Source organism: Megalobrama amblycephala, linkage group LG12 (assembly GCF_018812025.1).
Source record: "Megalobrama amblycephala isolate DHTTF-2021 linkage group LG12, ASM1881202v1, whole genome shotgun sequence".
NCBI classification, from domain to species: domain Eukaryota; kingdom Metazoa; phylum Chordata; class Actinopteri; order Cypriniformes; family Xenocyprididae; genus Megalobrama; species Megalobrama amblycephala.
The window spans coordinates 5,690,011-5,705,582 of NC_063055.1; the positions used below are offsets into that span (position 1 = coordinate 5,690,011).

Sequence of the window (15,572 nt, forward strand, 5' to 3'; positions counted from 1 at the left end):
GAAAGTAACATTTAAATGATTATAATTTTGCATTGTACAAGTAGATCCAGGTCAGTGAGTAGCATATATTAAATATGTATTTTTACCATAAAAATTTCCCGTGACTAAAAGCTGAAATCCACTCAAAATCCATGCTATAAACTCGTGAGGAAACTACGTTTGAGGGCAAATATGGTACATTTTCAATAATAATAATAAAAAAACTTAACTTACTGTATTGAATCCTTAATATACTGATGTTAAAATTCCAAAGCCACGCCTCCTCTTTTTCCTGATACAAATCATCTTTAATCTCTTGGTTGTCATCTATATTTCTTGTACATAACATTTCTTAAAAGACAAGACCATAAGACACAATCAGCAACACAAACGCTGAAGTAACAGCAGGCAAAACAAGACAAATGAGCACAGAGACAGAATTCCATTACTTTTATATGTCAAGACACAAAAGCAATCAATAGATGACAACATGTAAAAACATTTTGTTACAGATAATTATATAAAAAAGGCAAAGAGTTTATCGTTTTACGTCTTGCTACGTGAAAGAACTAATTTACAACGGAGTTCAAACTCTGGCTAAGCCAACAATCCATCTGCAACATTTTCCAACCACTAGAAACAGGAACAAACTGTTTCCAACTTCCATTCAAAAAGAAAAAAAAAAAGAGAGAAAAAAAAAAAAAAAAAAAGAGACATGCCCATCAAAACCTCTCCTTAATTTCCACCTATTTAGCATTTACACAGGCCTGCATCCCTAAACATTATCTCCGAAAGTCCAAACAGTTTGCAGAGAATGAAAATGGGTCAAACTTTTGCTGCTCAGCTTGAGAAGAATCCCAATTCATATTCATCAACTCACAAAACCAAGCATAAAAAAAAGAAATGTGAGATTCAGAAAAGCAAATTTACAGGAAATGTAGACTAGTGACAGGAGGGGGGAAAAAACATTTCTTCTGTAGCAGGATATTGTAAATGCCAAAGAATAAAATGTCGAGAGGGGGGGAAAAAAAGGGTTGAGGAAGCCTCAAAGTTGTCAAAAGTAGGTCATTGTCCAGAACAAATACATATATTTTACACTACAATTCCCAAAATAAAGATGAAATCATTCATGAACACGGGATGTGAAACACTGTGGCCTTTAGACAAGCCGCCGCATGTCAAAATCTCAAGCATGGAGACTGCAGGAATGAGCAGTTAACATGTTGAGGAGAGGTGTGAGGTTTAAAACTGCGCCCTGAAGCACACAATAAAGAAAGACCTTTTTAAAAAAAAATTACAAAAATAAACCACACACAAAGAACTCCTGTATCACCATTTACTATTTTGGGGATTTTTTTCGTCTCTCTCTTTATACAAGATCTTGTTGACGCAATGCAAAAGTAGTATGCTTTTCATCTACATGGATTGAAGTCCTTTTAGTCTTCAGCGTTGCGGTCCTCAATTGTCCCTCACAGCAAATGTATGAACACACAGTGATGCAAAACAGGCTACTGAACTCGAAGTGAATGAATAATTACAGATTCTCTGAATGAACCGAGTCTTTTCCCTCACAAGCATCACCAAGTGCTGTTCGTTTTCATTTTATTTTGATGCGTTTCCCCTGCGCCGTTTTGTCGTCCACACTCCCTCCTCCGTATATCCGTCACCTTTAAGCACACGTTTTGAAATATACAGACTTGCCCAAATAATGAAAACATCAACAAACTGACAAGAGCAAAGTTATTTTTCTGCTTATCTATTGCTTGGATTGAAATAAGCTTAAAAATAAATGAATATCAAGGGAGGAAAACAAAGATCGAGTATCTGATAATACAGTTATAACGAGACTGAACGCTGCCATTGGAATCTCTTTACACAAAATTGTCAGGAAAAGCAAATGTATGTGCTTTTGAGGAGGAACATTTATGTTTTTTTTAAAAATACAGTCGGAAATAAGGCGTCCATGGCACCAAAATGTCCAGTGATGGGAGCAGATTTCTCAAAAATGGAAACAAATGGTTTTCCTTTTTTTTGGCTGCAGTTTCCTTCCGTTTCATTGCAGAGGATGGAATGGTGTGAGAAGTGGAAGCAGGAAGGTCATTCAGCAGGAAGTGGAGTTCAGTCAGGGTTCAGCTCATAAAGAGGGCGGGGTCAGGGGTCACGGTGAGCTCTCACTGGTCAGATCTGGCCTTCTTTGGACCAGCGCCTTTCCTGCAAAGGGCAAAGAAACGTTTCGTTTCAATAAAACGCATCAGGTTTGGCATACGACAGGCTTGCATTGTTCATTTCGAAAGGTGTAATGCAACAAACTCACATATCAGGCGACGAGACCGGCCTCTTTGCTGCAGGTTTGGCCGCAGAGCCATCTTTATTGGTTTCTGCAAACAATATTTGAAGAAAAATAATTGTAAAATCCCTTCCACAGCTTAAAGATGCGTTTAATAGACCCTTTTCACATTTCCGGGGTTCTTTTTTGGTATCATAGTTGGGTAAACATTTATATTGGTGAACTGAAACAACAAATTTTTTGTGTTCCCATTTACAAAAGAAAAAAAAAAAAAAAAAATCCACAATAGTTTCTGACTTCCAAAAAAGAAAAAAAATATCAAGAGGTTAATTACATTGGTCAGAAAAGAGAAAAAGATGTCAAATCTGCCATCACTCCCTCAGCAGCATTAACTAGCTCCTTTTTTTAAAACTAATTTTAGATTTAATTAAATGCCAAGGTAATATTACAAAGTATAGTGTTGTAAATGTACATACAATTTTCTAAATATTAAAAACAAAAACTTCGCTAGATTTACGATGTTAACTGTGGAAACAAGTCTGTGAAAAGTGTCAACAAAACATTTCCTCACCTTGTAGCCACCTGACTTGCGTGGCGGGGCCGTAGCCCTTCTCATTGCGGGCGGCGATGCGGAAGATGATGGCGGGTTTGGTGGTGTAATCGATGTGGGCGTTGGAGAGACTAGACGACTGCACTAGGCAGGACGGGTTGGGCCCACAGTACACCCGCATAAAGGCAAGCTGAGCCGGAGTGGATGCTTTCGCCTCGACCGTCTGCGAGCTCTGGATGGCCAGATACACTGAATACTCAATGATCTTCCCTGATGTCACTGATGGAGGCTCCCAGGTCAGGTGGGCACCATCTGGGCTCTGACGAGTAAGGAAAAACTATTTCAGTCACCAAGATAAAATATAAATGAAATGCCACCACATCTCCTTAAAAATCCTATAAGCAGGTGCGTAGGAATAAATAGAAGCAAATAATCTAACAAAAATAGATTAATCATGCACACTGCTATAGCTTGCAAATCGTATTTTAATACATTGCTTCGGTCCTGAGACCCTCATCAGGCATTGTTTTTGCTCTTTTAGTTAGGTCACCAAGACAAACCCACAAGTAGATCAAACGCAAGCCATTTGCAGTGACCAACCTTGCTGATTTTGATGGCACACGGTGCTCCGGGGAAGCCAGGTAAGCAAGTCTTAAACGCAGAGACCTCAGAGAACGTTCCACGGCCGCACGCGTTGACACCAGCCACACGAAACTTGTACGCAGTGCCTGGAGACAGCTCAATCTTCTTCATTCGGCTGTAGTCTGGGATTGCGCCAGAATCATCCTGCAATGTCAAGAGGATTAATGGTTGTCTGATATGAATTTTTTAAAGGCCATTGTCGATATCTTGCTGTGCGTTCACACCGCCGCCGGCGAGAGCATCAAAGTGACAGGAAGTCATTCATTTTCAATGTGAGCCGGCGGCAAGCTCCGGTGAGAGCGGCACGGCACAGCATGTCTTGGAGAGCATTGAGGAGAGTTGAAGTCAGGTCAACTTTATGGTAATGAGCTATGACGCGGTTCAGCGGCAACCAATCTGAATGTAGAGGTCCTCGCTTGAGAGGATTCCGATTGGTTGCCACAACTTGTCATTTACTTTGACCCTCCCGCTGGCGGTGGTTTAAACGCACAGTACAGCGTTGTTGGCAGGGCAGCCCATTCGAATGTTGACGCTCTCACCGGCGGCGGTGTGAATGCACAGCAAGTGTGATATTGTGTATATCAGTCACCTTGCTCACAAAAAAAAAAAGTAATTAGCACATGTATAATTCATATTTTGCATTTTATATTTATTTAGTTCCAGACACTGGGATAAGCTCCAGCGGTCTGGAGAATAGACTTTTATATTTACAAGTTTATATAATCGTTACAATCATTATAATCGACTTTATTAGATGTCAAAGACATTATATAAATCCATATTTGACGAACCTTAACGATATATCTGTAAATCAGTTATCATGATTTACACCAAGTAAAGTGGATTTCAACTTGTGCTAAATAACACTTCCTTTTCCAAATTGTTCTAAGACCTTTTACTTGAATTGCTGCAAAACACAAAATTAATGGCACCTTGAACTACTTACATCAGTAACCGCTGAATCGTCAGCTGGCACGTAATAGTGAGTGACAACCGTGTTTGTGACCTTAATGATTCCAACGTCAAACCACTGATTCTCTTTCTTCACTGGTGGCTTCACAACTGCTGGAGGTGCTCCTTGCTTCTACAATAAAAACAACTGGTTGAACAATAGTCTGAAATAAATATTGGTACAGTAATCATTAAGCACCACTTGTGAACTCACCCCAGCTGCTGATTCAATCCCATTGGCCACCTCAGCTAAAGCAGTTGCTGCTTGCATCTTGGCAGGGCTGGCGACCATAATCGGCTGAGATGGTGCAAAAGTACTTGATGGGGCTAGAGCTGTAACAAAAGAGGGACATTTTTTAGTATGCACCAAAAAACAACACATTTGAATCATAAAGCATCTTAAATGCATCTCCTGACACCAAAATATTGGGAAGAACAACAACTTGTTCAAATAAACTTTATTTGTTTTGTTTGTGCAATTAAAAACAATTGTTTAAAAAAAGATCTCTTACTCTCGGCAGTAGTGCGCGGAAGGAGACAGGCCACGGCTCTCGTAACAGCGGTTGCCATCTCATGGCCATTGCTTTCAGATGCTGGGTCATTGAGGCTGTCTGCTGGTGCCAAGCCTTCGGTGGGCAGAGCAGCTGCAGCTGCTTCAGCGCTTAACTGCTGGGCTGCGGCCGCCTGCGCCTCCTGGAGCTGCTGCTGTTGCTGAACTAGAGCAGCGAGTTCCTGCTGGGTCAAAACTATAGGGATGGTGGTGGATTGCTGCCCGTCCTGACCTCCGTCTCCCTCACCTGAAACAAAGTCAAGCTGAGAATTCCACTGCATCCATCATAACGTTAAGCGTATGGCAGTGTGTCGCACACTTACTGAGCACAGCCTGCTGAGCCGCCTGTAAGACAGCCTGGATAGCGAGGGCCTGCGCTTCTTCTGTAGCCGCAGCCTGTGCTGCAGCCTCAGCTGCTGCCGTCACAGCCAGCTCCTCTGGGGTCAGTCCAGTCACCATGAGGGTGGTTTGCTGTCCTTCTGCAGACATCAGTTCCTGGGGCAGAGCGAGCGCTTCTGAGTCTTGAGCAGCTAGACTCATCGCTTCTGCAGCCTCCACACCGGCGTCCATTTGCTGTATGGTGAGAACAAGGAATTGTTTATTATTTGCACATTTGTTTATGTTTAGTAAGATTTTATTCAGTGTGGACGCATTAAACTGAAGAAAAGTGACAGTAAAGACATTTACAATGTCAGAAAAGATTTCTATTTTAAATAAATGGTGCTTTGATTTCCTTTCATCAAAGAATCCTGAAAACACAGTTGCCACAAAAATATTACTTAGCACAAAAACAGTAAAAAATGCTGCAAATCATCATATTAGAATGATTTCTGAAAGATCATGTGACACTGAAGACTGGAGTAATGATGCTGAAAATTCAGCTTTGCATCACAGGAATAAATTATACTTTAATATATATTCAAATAGAAAACGGTTCTTTTAGATTGTAATCATGTTTCACAATAGTACAGTTTTTACTATATTTTTGATCAAATAAATGCAGCATTGAGCATAAGAAGACCTCTTTCTAAAACACTAAAAAAACAAACAAAAAAAAACTTAAATCCAAACTTTTGAACAGTAGTGTATATACCAATATATAACATATATAGCTGTATCAGGAAAAACATGTTTTTTAAACAAAAAATTCAAATAAACAAGGTATAAACAAGGATTGCAACGCAAAAGCTCCAATCAAAAAATAGTCTATTGAATTCAAAGGTTCAAAAATAGTGGAAAAAAAGTATTGAATAACTGAATTACACTTGTTTTGGTCAAAGAAACGATGACTAACATTCTAAGCGGAGTGAAGAAAAAAAAAAAGCATCATAAAAGTGTGGTTTCACAATATCAATTCACATCATTTGTATTTCTCTCTAAACCATACGATTACAAAACATTCTTCCTTACCTCAGCCTGATCTCCTTGACCTGGCTGTGCTTCCATGGCAACATGAACCTGTAGCATGGTGCCCTCATCACCCGCTGCACTTTCATCTATGGCAACGACCCTGATGGCTCCCTCTTCACCGAGCTCTCCCTGACACTCGGTCTGCATGGGCTCTTCTCCCGCTGCTACGGCCTCTGCGCTGGTCTGCTCCATGGCCTCCGCCTCTCCCGGGACCTCAGCCACTACCACAGATCCGGCCATAGACGAGATCTCCTGCATTGAGTGAGAAGACAAGCAGAGAGAACAAGGATGACAAAAATCGCTTAATTTAGAACACCAATTTGCATGTATCCCATCTGCCCTGCACTGCAGCTTTTTCTAGCTGAAATGTGCCCAATTAGATAGTAAAGTGCTGTCTGTATATGTAAAATTACTAAGCAGCTTTTATGCTCTATCTTTAATAGTATCTGAGATAACCTTGAGAGCAGAGTGGAATATAAATGTGAGTCAGGCCCAGGAAATTGCATAAAGCCAGCCGATCAGATTAGAGTCGTGTTCATACCGGTACTGATGGTCCTGGAGTGGGCGTGGCCTGTGTTACTGTGGTGATGGCTCTGCTTTGTGTCGTGGGATTGGCTGGTTCTGTAGATGATGTGGGTTCTGAGCTGGTGCCGCTGTCACTCTGTCCATCACCACCCTGCTGGGCTAAAAGGACAGACACAGATGAGCTTAATTACTAAGGGTGCACTGAAACTCTTGACATTGACAATAATAATTAATGCTGATAATTGCTTTATAATAGATGACCAATATTATAAAACTATACTGTAAATCTAGCATGTTTTCTTTTTTGAAGTGTCCACATTGAAGTGGCAATCGAGGATAATAAGTAAAACAGGCTGAGGTAAAAAAGATGAATCATCTATTTAGTACTCTTGACAGCTTGACAGTATTAATACCTGGCTAAAATAAAAATGCCTTTGGTTACATATACTTCGTAAAAGACTTTTTGAAAAAATGCGATGCATTTGCTTTCTAAAAACAAATAAAAAGAATAATACTCATACTACTACTACTACTACTACTACTACTACATTTAATAATAAATATAAAAAAAATTGTTATGTGGGGGGGGGGGTGCTCTCGTTAACAAATATAAAAAATAATTATACGTTAAGTTAGGGCTGCACGATTTGGAGAAAAAGCCTAATTGCGATTTTTCTGGTTAAATTTGCAATTTAAAATGCAATTTTTAAAACAAATGAACAAAACACAAAGAATACCTGGTTTCTTGTGCTTGTTTGTAGGGCTGCACCATTTACCAAAACATACTGTGCTTATATTTTAATATGGCTAACAATAATCATTATGATTATTGCTTAAAAAAAAGTATTTAACAATAAATATAACATGATAATAAGAAAATATTACTTTTTATTTTACAGAAAACTTATTTTACAAAATACTGCAGGGTTACCTGCTCACATGAAGGCAGCCTGACTATAAATCATTAGAAAGGTCTAAGGATTTAATATAAAATATAAAAATCTGACAATTTCTTTTGTCAGAAGGTATGCAAAATTAAAATGGAGTCCATGTCTTTGATATGAAATATGAGCCTCCTATGCATCAACTGTGAGAAAAAAACAAACAAACTCCTGTACACTGGAGAAAAACATATGGATTATCATGTTTACTTCAAATTTCTTTAGAAACAAGTATTATCTTTCCTATTTTTACCCCAAATAAGACCAGAAACTCCAAATTTGCCTCACAGAAGTAATATAGCCAAACTTATGGCATTCCAGGTTATCCTTAATATGGCATTCAGCTCTCGCTGTAGCTGAATAAAAGATAGAAATGCTTTGACTGATTAAACATGAAGACAATAATGGTTTATCTGAGCTCAAGCCTTCTCGGGTAATTTCATAATAATAAAGTATATTTATAATGCAATGCTAATCGACATAGCCTTTATCACTGTATAAAATACTATAAATTAATATATTGTCTGCTTTATTCTATGATAAGAAGCCACATCACCTCACAAAAGGAAGTTATTTCAAACACTTGACTGACGTTATGAAGTGAGTTGAGTAAAAACATGTTATTAAATGTTGTCTTTTGTTGGACAACAGGTTTATAAACGCTTCGCCTTACAAGTTTTGGAAGATGTTTGAAACTTACTGCTTTTTCAACTGCATGTTATAAGTGACTCAAACTAGCAGTGCTTTCAGAGATGGAGCAGCATTTACTATGGAGTCTCTCTTCACTAACATGCTGTCAGGGTTCGTACACATTTTTACCAATAAAATTCCATGACTTTTCCATGACTTTAAGTAAAATTTCATGACCTAATGTTTCATGAAATGTCTATGTATACATGTTAAATAAGAAGAAAATCCATGTTACACCCAGCATATTTTTACTAAAATAAATGACAAGCTTTGTAGTGTACAGTAGAATATGAAATATTTATTTAAATAACGCTTGCACACAGAACGCGTCTTTGCGTCTAAAAACGTGAGACGCGGCGCTCAGGAGTGGTTTTTAAAAAAACGCAGCATAGAACGCGAGAGTCTCGAGACACGCCTTTGAGACGTGATGCAATAATGGAAATAATAGAAATAGGCAAACTGCAGAATTTACAGATACAAGTTTTGACATGGAAAAAAAGAAAATAAGATAATAATGAGCGCCTCCTCCATGTTGCCGTTATATAAAACAGTTGTCATGCCAACTCGCAACGCTTGCCCTGCCTCCGAGTTCTTCTGATTGGTCCACTGTTTTGGAACTGACATTGATGAGCGGCGCTGCGTGTAAAAGTTGAAATTCTTTTAACTTGACATGGCGTCTTAAAAACGCGGCGCTCATGTGAGAGGCGCTGCAAAAGACGCATGCACATCCGTCAAGCGCGTTTACATAGAAAAACAATAGGAAAGTAGCGCATTGGAATAGAAAAACGCGTTCTGTGTGAACGGCCCCAACAAAGTTTCATAACATAGGCTACATAAAACCCTGAGAACCGCTTAGAAATGGATTAACGTAATCCATGGGAGAAAATTAACATAAATCAAGGGGAAGCAACAATGTTAAACTAAAAAATAAATAAAAGTGTCCAGCAACACTGTTCCTGCACAGTAGCCTACCTCTGCAAAGCACTCAAAATGGTCCCTTGTTTTACAGTGGATGAGAGGGAAGCACCGCAGCTGGGAGCGGGTGTCACGTCAGTCGCACGGGTGAAAAAGCCAGCGATTGGGTTGGAAGCAGTCGAGCACGCAGCTGCATACTTTTCATCATGAAGTCATACATTTTTTAAATCTGCATTTCCCTGGCATTGCTACACAATACTATTTGCTGAAACTGCGTTACCCCACGCAGAGAACGTCACGTGACGGATAGTGCGAACGTTAACTATTGTAATTTAACTAATATTATCAACTATATTCGAATATACGGAGATTGTGAAACAAATTTCCATGACTTTTCCAAAACTTTGTGGGTTAATTAATTTTTTCAAAACTTTTCCAGGCCTGGAAATAGCCATTTTAAAATTCCATGACTTTTCCAGGTTTTTCATGACCGTACGAACCCTGTGCTGTGCATATATTTCATTTAAAATAATTGCAGCCAAATTGGTAGTTCGGTTTTATTTTGATTAACTGTGCAGCCCTACCTTTAGTTACAACAACATTAAAAATTATAAGTTTAATATTTATATTAAAACAATAATCTTGAAAAAAAAGTGTAGTATAGATAAATACCTGTTCCTTCTCCAGTTTCTAAGCTGCTTGTAGCAGTGGTGGCTGTGTTGGTTGTGCCCGTCTCGTGTGTTTCACAGGGTGGATTGGAACACACCATCTGCACTGTGCCGTTCTGTCCAGCACCAATAGAAGACGAGGACTGGGTTGGCGTGTTGGTAGTGCCCGTTTCATGAGTTTCACAGGGAGGGTTGGAACACACCCTCTGCACGGTGCCATTCTGTCCTGCACCCATAGTAGACGAGGCCTGGGTTGGCGTGTTGGTGGTGCCCGTTTCATGTGTTTCACAGGGAGGATTGGAACAAACCCTCTGCACAGCACCACTCTGTCCTGCACCCATAGTAGATGAGGCCTGGGTTGGCGTGTTGGTGGTGCCCGTTTCGTGTGTTTCACAGGGTGGATTGGAACAAACCATTTGCACGGTGCCACTCTGTCCTGCACCCATAGTAGATGAAGCCTGGGTTGGCGTGTTGGTGGTGCCCGTTTCGTGTGTTTCACAGGGTGGATTGGAGCATACCCTCTGCACAACATTAGTTTGCCCACTTCCCATACTGGAGCTTGACTGCGTAGCAGTATTGGTCGTGCCCGTTTCATGTGTCTCACAGGGTGGATTTGAACAGACCTGTTGGACGTCACCGGACTCAGCTGAAGCTTTTGTGGTGTCCGTCTCGGGAGTTTCCCCAGTAGGGCTGGAGCAAACAGGCATCAGAGTAGAGGAGATGGCAGCTTGGCTCTTGTTGGAGCTCTGGACCGTTCCCGTCTGGTCAGAGCCCATGTTGGAGCGGGCGGTAGTGGAGGTGTTGGTGGTACCTGTGCGGAGATTCTCCGGCCGCATGGAGCCAGATCCAGCACCGCTCTCTGTGACGGGCGTTGCTGCTTCTGAACCAGAAGCTGAGGATGTAGCTGATGAAGAAGCCCCTGTCTTGCTGTTCACAGTGCCCATCTCTTTAGAGCCCATGTTGCAGCTGGCAGTAGTGGCTGTGTTGGTGGTGCCAGTATCATGTGTCTCTGAGGGTGGGTTGGTGCAGACCTGCTGTGCTCTGCCCATGTTCGCAGAGGCGGTAGTTGCAGTGTTGGTGGTGCCTGTTACATGCATTTCACATGGAGGGTTGGAACAAACCTGTCCGGTGCCCATTTTGGCAGAAGCTGTAGTAGCTGTGTTGGTTGTTCCAGTCTCATGGGTCTCACATGGTGGGTTGGAGCAGACCAGTGTCACAGTGGTACCAGCGTCGCCAGAGCCGTCACCAGCATCAGCACCAGTGGTGGAGGGCTGCTCTGAGGTGGGAGAGGCCAGGATGGAGACAGGAAGATCCTGTGCAGGCTGGGCTTCAGCACCACTTGGAGTTGTGATCAGGGTTACTTGAGTAGGCTGGGGTGCCGACTAAGAGAAAAAATAAAGATTAAGAAATGAGAATTCCCATTTATTGGATGAATGAATAAATAATAAAAAAATTCTTTTATTATAACAAATGTTTTGTTTAATAACAATTTATATAGTTATTTATATTCATTTATATAAAAACAAAAATAAAATACACACAAGTGTTAAAAATAAGTGAATTATAATTATTGTTATGCACTACCATTCAAAAGAACAGGGTTGGTAAGATTTTTTTTATTATTTTTTTTAAAGAGGTTTCTTATGCTCAGCAAGGCTGCATTTATTGATCATAAATACAGTAAACATTACAATTTTATATAGCAGTATCTATTTTAATATATTTTAAAACTAAATTTATTCCTGTGATGGCAAAGCAGAATATGCTTAATATTTTTGTGGAAACCATGATACATTTTTCATGTTTTTTTTTTTTTATTAGTTGAAAGGTCAAAAGAACAGCAATTATTTTAAAATATTTATAAATGTTACAATGACTTACTTGCATTGTAGCGGTGGCGAGGCTGGTCTGGGCAGCAGATACAGTGATGGCCGTGGGATTGATCACCTGGCTGGACAATGTGGCGATAGAGGCAAGTGTGGTGACAGGAGTAGCCAGGCTGGCATTAGCGCTTGCCACATTGGCCCCTGCCGCACTAGTTGATACTGTACCAGTTACTGTACCCAGAGTTGTGACTCCTAAATTAAGACAAGTCATTAATAATGAGAAATAATTTCTCTGTAATTTGTATACAACTACACCGCAGAGAAAGTTTACAGCCTAAATATTCATACCCGTGGTGCCCTTGACGACTAGTGTGGTAACCGTTGGTTTGCCGGCAGACACAGTGCCTGGTGAAACCAGACGCACTCCACCCATAGGCAAAGTGCGCAGGATAGTGCCGGGCTGTCCTGGCGCCCCCTTCAGGACCACCTGAGAGCAAATAAAATATTCAGGTACCACTCAAAATATTAAATTACATCTATGTTAGCTTAAAATGTGCATAAAACAATTCGTTTTTAGATCAAATTGGCCTCACCTGTGTGACCCCCTGTTGTCCTGCACCTGCTGTCAGCTTAGGTACAGCTGTTATGATTTTCCCCGGAGTACCCGTGCCAGGAGTAACAACCTTAGTGGTGATAATTGTGATGGGGGACTTGATGCCAGTACTGCTAGTCACACCTAGCATCGAGACGGATATCACAACAGGAAATCATGTGAGCTTGCAACGATGCGTAAAAAAACAGATGTTATTTATAAACATGAGGTTGTGAGGCTTAACTAAAAAAACATCTGAGATACAATTGAACTAAAATCTCTTCAGATGAACAGTCAGATATGAAACAGACCTGTTGCTCCTTGTTGTAAAGCAGACATGGGAATAGTTTTAATAATGGTGGTGCCTGGTTTGTTGGTGGTAGTTGGAGAGACACTGCTGATGCCCAGGATAGTAGGTTTGGTGCCAGTCCCTCCTGCTTGGGTAGTTGTAATGATTGTGGTGGGCTTGCCATCAGCAGATGTGACCAGTTTCAGGATGGTACCAGCAGGCAGAGGAGTCTTTGTCTAAGAAAAAGTTTTAGACAAGCATAAATAACTTTATAGAAAATTGACAACACAATTTCTTTTAAGAACATATAGACCACTTTGGAGCAGACGTCACAATTACGTCACTTGCAGCTGCGCGCGCATACTGGTTGCAGAAAAATAGCGGTAGCAATTGAAGGAAAATGTGCAAAATCCACAGAATAAGAGAAAAATGTTTTGTTGTGCCTCTGGATGTTGGAATCGGAATGCAAAAAATATAGTCTACATTTTTAAAGAAAATCATCGTTGAAAACGTCCTTTGAAGATAAACAGAGATGTTTCACAGACTGGACTGATGACACCTGCAAGGATTAGTCTACTATTAAAGCAGGAATTTGATGTAAACAGTAAGTCTACATAATTCACATATGCAGCTCAGAGGACATACATAGCAGTTACACGGCATGAAATAATTATAATTAAAATAATTTAAACCTATAATATTTTACATAGATAACTTTTAAACAATTTTTATTTCACAATTCTACTTTTTTTTTCTTGCATTTGCGTGTTTATTACTCCCAGTTCGGACTTTATAACTCGCAATTGTGAGTTTATTTCACAATTCTGAGGGGGGAAAAGTCAGAATTGCGGGATAAATTGCAATTCAGAAAAGACAGAATAACGAGTATATCTCACAATTCTGTTTTTCTTTGTAAGAAATGTGAGATGTAAACTCAGATTTGCGAAAAATAAAAGTCAGAATTGTGAGATATAAACTCGAAATTAACTTTTTTTATTCTTTTATTTCGTGGCTTCCATAGACTTCTACTGCTCAACTGTCATTTTTTTGCAACCAGCTAGGCTCCGCCCACAAAAAACATCATCGCTGTTTGCAAACACCAAATTGGTCTATAAGACTGGGCACGACATGCAAGTGCTTAAAATGAGCAGCACTACTGACTTGTATTAGAGTGACAGGACTGCCTCCAGCCTGTCCGGTGACCGCAGACGTTTGTACTGGTTTGGTCTGGACAACAGACATCATCTTCCCAAGGCTGGAGATCTGAGAACAGTAAAGGGTTATTACTGGAGTATAACCAAATGAAAAAATGAGTCTGGATTCACATAGTCAAAACACTAGGGCTGTGCGATTTCAGGGGAAATAAATTCAAATTGTGATTTTTCTGGAAAAAAAAAAAAAAAAAAAAAAAAAAAGGCATTTAAAATGTGATAAACACAGCTGCACAATTTGGCCAAAACTTCTGTGATTATCAATTGGAGAGAGGACAGGAAGTAAAGTGGGTGAGAGAGGGGGGTCGTATCGGCAAACGACCAATATCCACATTGGCAGCTCCAACAAGCAGCCCTACTTTTAAGCATAGAAAATCAGATATGTTGTTGTTCTTACCAGAGCACCGCTGCTACCCATTGTGATGGGGCTCTTAACAAGGGTTATAGTTTTGGTGACTCCTCCGACCATGGTGGTGACGACCTGGGCCTGCTGGGCTACAGTTACTGTGCCTGATTTGTGCACAGTTATGATCGGCCGAGTCGGGGTGTTGGGAGTAGAGATGGCGGAAGTGCCGACCTGTGCTGCAGCTGTTTTCAGCATTCGGGTCGCAGGATTAGTAACCTGGAATGGAAGCAGGAACAAAGACACATTAAAATCACGAACAGCTACAAGACAGGAAGGATATAATCAGGATGATTCACGTCCGGAAGGATGCCAGAAAGGGAAGTTGATTCTATTTATGTTTTATCATTTTGGAACTCAGTTGTTTTTATCCAAAGTACTTTTTGCTCACCAATAGTACAACATCAGGTTGGATATAAACTTTGCAGGACAGTGGGTCTCCACGATTGAAGACTTATGGTTTATATTGTTTACTTAATGATCTGGTTACTCGAGATGATACTTACCATTACAGGTGAAGCTACTTTGACAGTAGCAGGCAGAGTTGTGGATCCAGGAGTAACATTGACTGTTTTCATGATGGTGGCTCCGGCTGGAACATTTAGCACAGTGGTTGCAGAAGAGGGCGGGATCTTCTGTGTGGCGGCTGCAGCTGCTGCCAAAGCAGCCATGCCACTCATCTGAGGGCTGCTGCCAATTGGCTAGAGACAGAAACAGTTACAAAGGGTTTAAATGCAAATTTAACACTGGATTCTGAAATTGAAGACAAGGCTGCATGATTTGGGAGTGTGTGTGTGTGGGGTGTTCGTGTTAATATAGATAAACACATTAAGTCATATTGTGAATTAAATTTTATTTTGACTAATCGTGCAGCTCTAATTTAAGATTTATATAGATGCTGATCATCTACATACCGTCCCCTGGGTGCTCTGTGCGGGGACAACCATGCGGACGCCTGCAGGAAGTGATGTAACCGTGACTGGGGATTTTCCTCCAGGAGTGGCCTGACGCACAGTAACAACTGACGTCCCGGGGGTTGAATGAGGCGCTGCCACTTTAAGAATAGCTGGGAATGAAAAGAATATGTTGGGGTTGGTAATGTCACAATAAGTCTGCAAATTGCAAAAAGATATTCGTGAAGTT

General features: G+C 40.6%; 1 protein-coding gene across 1 annotated transcript in view; it reads right to left on the reverse strand.

Annotated features, from left to right (window-relative positions):
- Window positions 1–414: 414 nt before the first annotated feature.
- Window positions 415–15,572, reverse strand: part of hcfc1b (host cell factor C1b) — a 28,146-nt gene continuing 12,988 nt past the window's right edge. Inside the window, exons 10-28 of the mRNA XM_048210073.1 lie at window positions 15,344–15,495; window positions 14,936–15,130; window positions 14,424–14,648; window positions 13,977–14,078; window positions 12,838–13,051; window positions 12,528–12,670; window positions 12,283–12,421; window positions 11,990–12,186; window positions 10,113–11,490; window positions 6,911–7,053; window positions 6,370–6,621; window positions 5,283–5,532; window positions 4,922–5,206; window positions 4,624–4,742; window positions 4,405–4,542; window positions 3,417–3,602; window positions 2,838–3,135; window positions 2,294–2,357; window positions 415–2,190 (exon numbers count right to left, since the gene is read on the reverse strand). Coding sequence (XP_048066030.1) covers window positions 2,151–2,190; window positions 2,294–2,357; window positions 2,838–3,135; window positions 3,417–3,602; window positions 4,405–4,542; window positions 4,624–4,742; window positions 4,922–5,206; window positions 5,283–5,532; window positions 6,370–6,621; window positions 6,911–7,053; window positions 10,113–11,490; window positions 11,990–12,186; window positions 12,283–12,421; window positions 12,528–12,670; window positions 12,838–13,051; window positions 13,977–14,078; window positions 14,424–14,648; window positions 14,936–15,130; window positions 15,344–15,495 — 4,520 coding nt within the window. The 3' untranslated portion in view covers window positions 415–2,150. The remainder of the gene's footprint in view (window positions 2,191–2,293; window positions 2,358–2,837; window positions 3,136–3,416; window positions 3,603–4,404; window positions 4,543–4,623; window positions 4,743–4,921; window positions 5,207–5,282; window positions 5,533–6,369; window positions 6,622–6,910; window positions 7,054–10,112; window positions 11,491–11,989; window positions 12,187–12,282; window positions 12,422–12,527; window positions 12,671–12,837; window positions 13,052–13,976; window positions 14,079–14,423; window positions 14,649–14,935; window positions 15,131–15,343; window positions 15,496–15,572) is intronic.